Source organism: Grammomys surdaster, unplaced genomic scaffold (assembly GCF_004785775.1).
Source record: "Grammomys surdaster isolate TR1022 unplaced genomic scaffold, NIH_TR_1.0 164, whole genome shotgun sequence".
Lineage (NCBI taxonomy): Eukaryota > Metazoa > Chordata > Mammalia > Rodentia > Muridae > Grammomys > Grammomys surdaster.
In genome coordinates, this window is record NW_021604612.1 from 2474634 (window position 1) to 2485091 (window position 10458).

Here is a 10458-nt window from a genome sequence, read left to right on the forward strand (position 1 = left end):
ATTGGCCTGTGGCACTCGTACCAGGGCGGGGCACTCCCCGGGACTTGTTTCCCATTGGATTACGAATACAAAGAGGCGGAGCAATCGCTACTTGTTTGAAATTTCTATTGGTCAATGTTCGACCCAATCCGTAAAGGGAGTCTCGGCTTCAGCTCTCTGATTGGCTGTAGGAAGACACACCCTCCTCCTTGGCTCTGCCCTCTGGTATGGAGAATACCGGGAGCTACAGCCGGGATTTCGGTTCACCTGGTCTCTGGCCGGGACAGGTAAGAGGCCTGGGCTGCGGGCTGGGAGGTGTGAGGGCCGGGTCCGGACACCCCAGACCGGACCCCGCGGTCCTCTGCCTTAGTTTCCTGGATCTGAGCGGTCGGCGACCTCAGATCGGACAGTTCCCCATTGACTGGAGTCTCGGTGGCTACTTAGTCTGCAGTGGGGTGGCTAGGGTGACGGAGTTCCAGTGAAGCCTTGAACCCGGGTGATTTTTGCATTATTTATCATAATGTCAAATGCATGCACCCATAAATCCAGCAAAAACACTTTGTGAGATTCTGCCTTGCAGAAGTTCTTGTTTAAATATGCAACACGGGGCGTAACAGGTGAGTCCCGCAACCTTGTTTATAAATTGAGACAGGTTGGATGTGGTCTCGATGTCCGGGAAGAGTTCTTTCGTCTGCAAGATTTTATGTAAACCTCGCGTTTCCATACCATCAAACACATGGCCGTCCTCATAGTAGGCGAGCACTCCACTGTGCACTTGGAGGTCATGTGAGTTTCTACCGGCAACAGTGATAGTAATAAAGACTGGATCTGAGAACTGGTCAATGCCGAGTAGCTCTTTGTAGTCAAGAGGCTATTTTGCCACCCAGCTAGGCCCTGCTGCTTCTGGTCCTTTGAATCAGCCTCCAGTATTGCCTCTATTATCTGATGTTTGGAAACAGATTCATGGCAGTTTATATAAGACATACTGGGAATGGAAGAGCTGGGGTCTGAACCCAGATTTTTTTTCCATTGTTCAGCTGACTGGCTCACTGCACTATCATCCTGGAACATAGTTCCGGATGGTAGTTCTGTGAAGAGACAGTTTCTCTACATGGTCCTGGCTGTCCTGGAACTCACTCTGTAGACCAGGCCGGCCTCCAACCCCCCCCAGAGATCCACCTGCCTCTGCCTCCCGAGTGCTGAGATTAAAGATGTGCACCACCAAGCCCAGCCTTCCTGGTGTTTGTAACTAACATCTAGGAAACTTTGTTTTTCTCTCTGCCTTTTTTCCTTTCAGGAATCTCAGGAGCCATGTTGTCAGAAGTCCTGCTGGTGTCCGCTCCAGGGAAAGTCATTCTCCACGGAGAACATGCTGTGGTCCACGGCAAGGTAAAAAGTCCCCAGGGATTTGAGCAACTGGGTTCCACTTCTCTGTGACACTGAATTTGAAGAAGATGAAAGACAGACCTGAGGTGTGTAGGCTGCATGAATATCTCCAGCCAGACAAACCTTAAGCTGGCCCCAGTCAGTAAACAGCAGAAAGATGGTTTCCAAAACCTACAGGTTTTGGGGAAATCACCCAGGAAGTGAGTGCTGGTGGAGGGGAAATTCCTTGGAGAACCGGACTCTGGGCATTCCAGTGTTGAGGAACTGGAAAGATGCTCTGGTATGGTAGAGGTGTTTCACACATGGATTAATCTCATTTAACCCTCGGATCTAACCCAGGGGTATGATTTATAGCCTTCTATTTTGCAGGTAAAGCTGAGGCTTAGGAGAGAATTGGTAACTTGACCAAGCATGTTATACCTTCACAGCGCGGGGAGTGAGCCTGAGTGGATCTGAGCCTAAAGCTTAGTTTTTTTTTTCTAATCTCTCCAACTTTATGGTTTCGTGTGTGTCCATCTGTCTGTCCGTCCGACTGTCTAGGCTAGGAGACAACCTCAGGTGTCATTCCCAGGAGGCACTGTCTCCCTCAGATTTTGAGGCAGGACTTCTCACTGACTTACAACGAGGACAATGGAATAGGGGAGGACAGACGGCCAGTAAGCCCCAAGGGTCCTCCTGTCTCCGCCTCCAGGACACACGGGCGCCCGGTGCATGAGCCACGCCCCCTCAGACTTACTGCAACCCTCAGACCTACCACTGCGCTTGCCCTTTATTCAACAGGTAGCTCTGGCCGTGGCCTTGAACTTGAGAACGTTTCTCCTGCTGCGACCACAGAGCAACGGGAAAGTGTGTCTGAATTTACCGAACATCGGTATCAAGCAGGTCTGGGACGTGGGCTCACTTCAGCTGCTGGATACAAGCTTCCCTGGTTAGTACAAAGATGAGCAGCCGGGTGTGGTAAGAGCCTGGCCCCTGAAGAAAATGGGGAGAGGGGGACAGGGTGACCTCAGGCTGCCTGTGATCAATCCCGGGAAATTGGCTTCATTCATTTACTACTGTTTGTTTGTGACACCAGACCTCACAGAGATCCGCCTGCCTCTTTCTCTCAAGTGCTGGGATTAGACGCATGCGCCACCACACCTAGCTAGTTCATTATAAACGTGTAGAACCGTGCCCTGGATCTCTGGATTCTTGTGGGCAGATCATCCAGGCTCACTGTAGAGTAAAAATGTTAAGCGGCTATGTTAGTTAACCCTTCTCGCTGCTAGGACAAAGGCAACATAAGCATGTATTTTGGCTCTCCATTTGAGCATAGTCCATCTGGCTCCCAGCGGGAGGGTTAGGTGCCTGGTCACATTGCCTCTGTAGTCAGGAAGCAGAGAGAGAAGGATGGCTCTAGTCCCCCCTGTTATTCAGTCCAGAACCCCAGGGATGGCACCACACACACATTCAAAGTGAGGCTTCCTACTTAAGTTAAACTTCTCTAGAAACGCTCTCGTAGACAGTGCTGTGTCTCCCAGGTGATTCTAAATCCTATCCATATGTATCCTCAGTACTTGGGCGGGGAAGGCCAGAGGATCAGGAATCCCAGAACACCTCCAGCTGTTCAGCTGTGTGGTAAGTTCAGGGCTAGCCTGGGCTACGTGAGACCACATCAAATGAAACAAGATAAAAGAGACAAAAGGATGGACTGTCACAGAGGTGTGCAACAGTGTCACAGGTGTGCGACAGTGTATGTGTACTTACAGAAGACGGTGTGTAAAGGTACAGGAAAGTCTATGGGAAGAGCCGTCAACCAACAACAACAGCTGGTTCCTGGGGTCGATGCTATGACAGGATCGTGAAAGCTGTTGATTCTGGTTTTAGTGAAGGGTGAAGGCACTGTTCTCGTGTGGCTTGTTATTGAGCAGAGGGCCTGGGTGGCTCGGTGATAGGGTGTACGCTTACCAACGTGTGTTTATTAGTGGTTAATCCAATCAATACTAATGAAGTGTTGCTAAAATTCCTTCCCAGGGGAAACAAAACATCTCCTCCTCCTAAGGTCACAACGACAAACCAAGGTACAATTACTCCAGAGTTCACTCTGGGGGACCAAGGAGTTCGTTGGACTTCCTTACAGAGTGTATAAGTCAGAGGTTGGTTATTGGAGTGTGGGTGCCCCCACATAAAGCCCTCACCAGGAGGCTTTAACCAGCAGGAACGATGCCTGTCTCAGAGTAACATACATGGAGCCCCCACCCCTAGTCTTCCCCAGTCTATATACCCTAGCCCCTCATGAGGTCACATGCAGTTATGGCAGAGTTGCATGCAGCATGGTAGGTGCTAGATACTCAGGTGGGGGTCTTGTGACCCTCCCCACCCCTCTGTGAAGGGCACAGACAGTCACCAAGCCCAGCTGGGATAATTGTTTTGGCAGGGGGGTACAACTGAACTCCCCAAGATGGTGGTTGCCTGGCTCAGAGACCAGTCAGGAGCAACACAAGGCGACAGACACCTCATTGTGTCAGCTTCTTCAGGAGCAACCTGGGCATTCTGGCACCAGCCCTTCATGACTGGCTTCTGGGGATGGGAACTCAGGCCGACTGAGAGATGGAAACTCCATGTCTCTGAAACAGAACCTGGCCGCGTCAACATCCTAGAGACGAGGGTGCTTTTCTTTTGGGGTGTCAGCACTTTCCCATGTCGTTAACCCAAGGCCCCTGTGCTGCTGCTACTGGTGGCATGGGAAGAGCAGAGGTTACAGCCGTCCAGGCTAGTTCCCTTCCGTCAGCAGGGTAGCGCCTGCCCCCATGGGTCTGGTCTGACCCTGGTCTGCTGCCTCTTCTCTGGTTCATGACTTTCTCAGAGAGCCCAGGGCAAGCAAGAGCCCTCCAGGACTACTACCAGCCTGCTCCCAAGCCCCGCCAGAGCCGGAGTAGCACTGAAAGTGTTGGCTTGATGTGTGGCTCAGTGGGAAGAGCTGGCCTTGATCCCCAGGAAAGAAAGAAGGAAAGGGCTGCCTTTATCTAGACTGGATCCTTTCTATGTACTGGGCCTTGTAATTGGCTGGGGGTGGGATACTTTTTTTTTTCCAGTGTCTGTAGTTCCCAGCCCTGCCCCTCACCTGTGGAGAATTGGTAGAGGTTGTGGGAAATGACTTTATTTTTCATGAAGTGCCCTGGGTGACTCCTGGGTCCCCTCAGCTCAGAACCTCTGGGACTTAACTTTCCATGGTGCCAGGCACTCGTTAGGACAGAAAAGTTCCCTGAGGACTCGCAGCTGCTTTTCTAAGTTGGTGTCTAAAGTGGCAACAGCCAGGCATGGTAGCTCCTGGCCAAGATTACGCAAACCCGCCCGGGAGTCCTGACAGGCCCAGGGGCAGCGGCATGTGACCTGGCCGAGGGTTGCTGTGGAGAACCAGTAGGATGCGCGGTGGGTGCCGGGACTGTAAGTTTGCTTCGGTAGGAGAGTAAACGAGGCTCTGGCTGCCTCCTTTCGGAGTGTGGCACTCCCTCCACATAATAACAGGCAAAGTGAGCAGGTATTGCGCTCCCGTGCTGGACTGTGAGCCAAATATAGCCTCCACCAGTGGACCCTAAAGTAGGTGAGACCATTCGTCTCCATTTGATGGCCGTGATGGTTAGGTTGAGGCGAAAGGCTACCCCATGTTGTCATGGATACAGAAAGGGCTCAGACGCAGGTCTCTAACCTCCAAGATTGGTCTGTCTCCATCCCAGCACTCTGCAATGTCGGGGTCTCCTTGACCCCTTGGTTTGGTCCTCTGGAATACTTCAGTGTGTTAGGCACACATGCACTGAACCCTCAGTGGGTGGGGCCTTGAACCTTCCTCACAGCCACACCCTGCCTCCGTTCTGCCTGCTGACCTGAGGCTGGGAGTGATTTCCACACGGGAGCTGGTCGGACTGGATCAGCCTCCTCTGCATCACAAAGAAAGGTAGCCCAGGCTCCTGTGCGGCACTGGACAAAACGTGTGTGTGTGTGTGTGTGTGTGTGTGTGTGTGTGTTTGTGTGTGTGTGTGTGTGTGTGTGTGTGTTATGTGTCTATGTGTGTGTGTTGTATGTGGTAAGTGTGTGTGTGTGATATGTCTGTGTGTGGTGTGTTATATGTGTGGTGTGATTGTATATGTGTTGTGTGTCTATGTGTGTGGTATGTGTGTGGTGTGTGTTGTATGTGGTAAGTGTGTGTGTGTTATATGTCTGTGTGTTGTATGTGTGTGTATGTGTGGGTGTAGTATGTGGTATGTGTGTTCTGTGTGGTAGATGTGTATGGGGGTGTGGTATGTGTCTGTATGTGTGGTGTGTTATATGTGTGGTGTGTGTGTGTGTGTATGTGTGGTGTGTGTGTGTGGTATGTGTTGTATGTGGTATATGTGTGTGTGTGTGAGTGTCTTTGTTGTGTTGTATGTGTGATGTGTTGTGTGTATGTGTGGGTGGGTGTGGTATGTGGTGTGTGTGCGGTGTGTGTGTGTTGGGAGTGCCCAGGACCCGGCACTTACTAGGGCCTTACAGCTGAGCCACATCTCCAGTCCTTTTGCTAATTGTCTTTGAGAGAAACCTGCTGTCTTTGATTTGGTTTCAAAGGCTGAAAGGTGAATCATAGCTTTTGTGTTCAGCACGTGCTCAGACTATTAGCTAAGCACTTGGTCTGGGCCAGGAGCTGTACTGAGTCCTGCCTGGTCCTTGTCTTTACAAGGATCCTCTTACCAAGGTCCAGAGACAGCAAGCCACTCAGCTGAGGCCCATGGGTATAGTGAATGATAGCTAAGACCCACACCTAGGGCTGCCTATACCCCAAAATGCAAGTGATGGGTACACAGGCCTGGAGGGTTGGGACCCTTCTATCCCATGCTACTGCCGGTGTGTTCTGTGGTTTTACAAACATCTGCTCTGAAAGCCTCTCACCCACCTGTTTGTTTGCCTGTGTGACAGAGCAAGGTGATGTCCCGGCACCCACCTTGGAACAACTGGAGAAGCTGAAGAAGATGGCGGACCTTCCCAGAGACTGTGTAGGCAATGAAAGCCTGTCTCTGGTTGCCTTTCTCTACCTGTACCTGGCTATCTGCCGGAAGCAGAGGTGTGTGTCTGGTCTGTAGGAGCCCACTCCGGGAAGCGTTCCAGAGAATCCCTGTGCCTCATGGGTTTCTAGGGATGACGGCCATAGGTTGTCCTCACAGTGTGGCAGCAACCCAGGCGAGAGGCTCCAGAGAGAGAGAGAGAGAGAGAGAGAGAGAGAGAGAGAGAGAGAGAGAAAGAGAATGAGAGAGAGAGAGAGAGAGAGAGAGAGAGAGAGAGAGAGAGAGAGAGAGACCATTTACCTAGTCAGGCTATAGAGTTGTGGTATGAACCTAGCTCACGGGAACACCAGTGTGCTCACCCCTCACCCTGTGCTGTGTCCTCCTCTGCTTTTTAGTTGAGCAGAGCAAAGGGTTTGCAATTCCTCGGGGTGGCCTCTCTGTGGTGTGACTGGAGGGAGGCGCATGCGGGTGTCACCATCCTGCCACTGCAGTCAGCAGTGTGAGGTCCCTTCCGAGAGACCTGAGAGCCAGTGCTTAGGACATGACAGCAGCGCTGAGCTGAAACAGTGTCACGAGGCGCTCCGGCATGGCCTCATTTGAGGTGTTTGCCCGCTCTGAGGCCCAGCTTCCCCGTGTGAAACGGTCCATCAGTAGCACCAAGCTCTCAGGATGATACGGTTTAATCTGCCTAAACATGGAGCCCGGAGCCTGATGTGTAGCTTGGTGCATGGTTGCTGTGACCGTCAGCCTGGTTCCTCAGGCTAGAAGAGGTGACTTAGGACTGTGACCCCAGCACTCAGGAGACTGAGGCAGGAGGACCGCTATGAGTTGCCATGTGATGGGACCCAGAATGACTTCCAGGATGACAGCCTGGGCTCCAGTGTGAGACCTTGTCCCAAACAAACAAACAAAAACCTAACACTGAGTCAGGCTGGGGATATGGCTAGTGAGGGTGTTTACCTAGCATATGTGAGACTGAATCCTGTCCCCGGTGCTTCACAAAGCCTGGGTTAGTAGAGCACATCTGTAATCCCTACACCTTGGAGGTGGGGGCTAGGTGACCAGTCAGAGCCATCCTCATCTACCCAGCAACCTCGATGTCAGCCTAGGCTTCACAAGACCCTCTCCAAAATGGCAGGGGCTCACAATTGCACATGTGTGCACACATGTAGTAAATTCATTATTAAGTAATAACAGAATATTCTCAAGATACAATAAGGAAAATTGGGAGTATATTTAAACTGATAAGGCAGACATGGCCTTGTCAGGCATGCTGTGTGCAGGAGTTTGGTGGGGTGGGGTGGGGTCGGGAGGTTGGGTTGAGACATGGAGCCATAGCTGGTCTCAAACTCAGTGAGACCAGGCTAGTTCAGTACTCACAGAGATCTACCTGCCTCTGCCTCTGGAGTGCTGGGGTTAAAGGTGTGTGTCACCATGCCTGTGACAGGTATGATTTATTTTTTAAAGATTTATCTATCTAATATGTGTATCTATTTGTTGTGTGTGTGTGTGTGTACACATACATGAGCACACTGTCATCAGACACATCAGAAGAGGGCATCAGATCCTGTTACAGATGGTTGTGAGTCACCATGTGGGTGCTGGGAATTGACCTCTGGAAGAGCAGTCAGTACTCTTACCTGATGAGCCATTGCTCCAGCCCCTCAGGTGTTATTTATATGCAAAGTGAAAGGCAGTTAGAGCAGCAGATGCTAGCCCTACCACCACCAGGCCCTGCTGAGGATATGTAGCTGACCTTGCTACTTTGTGACTCCTTTCTTCCACTCTTTTTCTTCTTGAAGGAAAGGGGACCAATGATGGAGGGAAACCAATGATGGAAGGGGATGTCTCAGCGGGCCCATGCCCAAGGCATCTCTTCCCCCTGAGGGACCAGCCACACACAGTATAGCATAGAATAGAGTTTATTCAGGGCATGGAGGAGGGGAGCTAGGAGGGTAGTAGAGGTGGGGGGGGCAGAAGTAGAGGAGTAGAGGCCGGCCATGACCACATGGAGAGAGGGGGAAGGGAAGAGGGGAGGGGCGAGGGTACAGAGAGGAGCTGGAGGCAAGAGAGAGAGGAGGGGGCAAGCAGCCCCTTTCATAGTGTGTAGGCCTACCTGGCTGCTGCCAGGTGACTGTGGAGGTGGAGTTTAAACAGAATACTAACAATTCTTCCACCCTTTCAACCCCCTAACACTAGATAAGAGGGAAGGAAAGAGATCCCCAAATAAAGTCGGGGGTCAGAAAGGGGGGCAACATTATTGTTAGACTACTTCCTGCCTCAGGAGCAAGTTTGGTCTTCACTGGCAGGATAACTAGTTTCTTCTCGCTGTCTCTTCTTTTCACACAGCTACTTGTAACAACACACTCCGCTGCTAGGAGGCCATAGCATTTATCTACCCTCTGAAAAGTCCCCAGAATTCCAAACGGTCACAGGATCTGCAGCTGGCAAAACCACACCCCTGCTAGAGCACGAGGCAAATCATAGTCAGCTGCTGCAGCCGGTCTGAAGCAGCCTCATGTCCCACACGTGGGGTTAAAATGAAACCATATAACACTTCTGTGTTTTTTTAAAGAAAACAAAATTGCCGCTACAGGGCTATTCATTCAGCTTGGGTAGCACACTTCGCTTCAATTGGTCGGGCCAGAGTCTCCCCTCTGCACAGGGTGGGCACGTGTTCCTTGAAAAGTCATGCTTGGTGTCAGGTAGCTACAAAATGAGAACAGGTCTCAGACATTGCATTACAATGTCAGGTCTTACTTGAGGGAGGTCTCTGTGTGATGGCCTGATTGTTCTTTTAACGGAGCCACAGTAGACCTGGGTCCTATGTGTCAAGTAGTGCCCGGCGTGTGTGGTCTGGGAAAGTGTCAGGTGAAGGCACTTGGTGAGCTCCAGAAAGATGGCTGGGAGGTTGACATGGCGCAAGGCCATGCCAGACAGACAGATGGACGGACAGGACAGCCGGTGCTGAGAATCAGGCCAGGAAGGATCCTTCAAAGCAGGAAGTTCTGTAGTTCACAGCGATTCAGTTGAAGTCTGGTGCCTGTCTCCTGGTCATCAGGGTTGTGTTGAGACCCTGACAGTCAATGGAGATTGCTCCCCTCAGGGTCCAGATGCTCAGACACCCCTCCCCCAATGTCCATGCCTGGCCCCGGGTTCCCGTTGGCGCTTCATACCCTTTAAGGGAGTCATTTTTTGTACCCGGTGTATTTCAGGACACTCCCGAGCCTGGACATCGTGGTGTGGTCGGAACTGCCCCCCGGGGCAGGCTTGGGCTCCAGCGCTGCCTACTCCGTGTGTCTGGCAGCCGCCCTCCTGACGGCCTGTGAGGAGGTCTCCAACCCTCTCAAGGACAAGGGCTCCGTCGGCAGGTGAGGACTGTCCTGCTCACTGTCTTCCTGTGTTGGAGCAGTGGGTAGCTCTGGGGTTTGGAACACTGTTGTACCCCTCTGAGCCTCAGTTTCCCCTCTGTGAAGTGGATAACCCTGCCTTTCCCACAGGATTTCTCGTTGTGTCTGTCTCTCTCATTTGTCTGTGTGTGGGGGGGCGGGGGTGAGGTAGAGTTGTGAAATCCTCACAGGACACGTGAGAAAAGACCCAGAGGCAGAGGCTGTTGGGCTGGATTTTGCGTACACTAAGGAGCTGTGGTCCCAGTACCCGTCTTAGGCCCCTGTCCCCAGGCATTGTACAAGAGTATTCTTCCATCTCACAGTGTACTCTGGCTTCACAGATGAGAAAGGTGAAGTTTGAGGACTGGTGTAGCAGACAGGGTCTAACCAGCACCCCACACAGCACCCAGCACAGTACCCCTTATAGTACCCCACATAGTACCCTGCACATCACTCAGCACAGTACCCTGCACAAGCACCCCACACAGGACCCAGCACAATACCCCACATAGTACCCCGCATAGCACCCTGCTCATCACCCTGCACAGTAGCCTGCACAGCACCCCACACAGCACCCCACACAGCTCGACCAATGCAAGGGAAGGGAATTTCCAGACAGGAGCCAGACTGAGGAGGGGGAGAGGGTGGGCTGCATGTCCGAGTTCCTGCTAGTGTTTTGGCCTGGTCAC

The 10458-nt window shown here is 51.9% G+C and overlaps 1 protein-coding gene across 1 annotated transcript in view; it reads left to right on the forward strand.

Annotated features, from left to right (window-relative positions):
- The first annotated feature begins 179 nt into the window (after positions 1-179).
- Mvk (mevalonate kinase) overlaps positions 180-10458 on the forward strand; it is a 16716-nt gene continuing 6437 nt past the window's right edge. The window contains exons 1-5 of the mRNA XM_028765525.1: positions 180-266; positions 1277-1368; positions 2146-2293; positions 6295-6439; positions 9596-9751. Of these exons, the coding sequence (XP_028621358.1) occupies positions 1291-1368; positions 2146-2293; positions 6295-6439; positions 9596-9751 (527 nt within the window). The 5' untranslated portion in view covers positions 180-266; positions 1277-1290. The remainder of the gene's footprint in view (positions 267-1276; positions 1369-2145; positions 2294-6294; positions 6440-9595; positions 9752-10458) is intronic.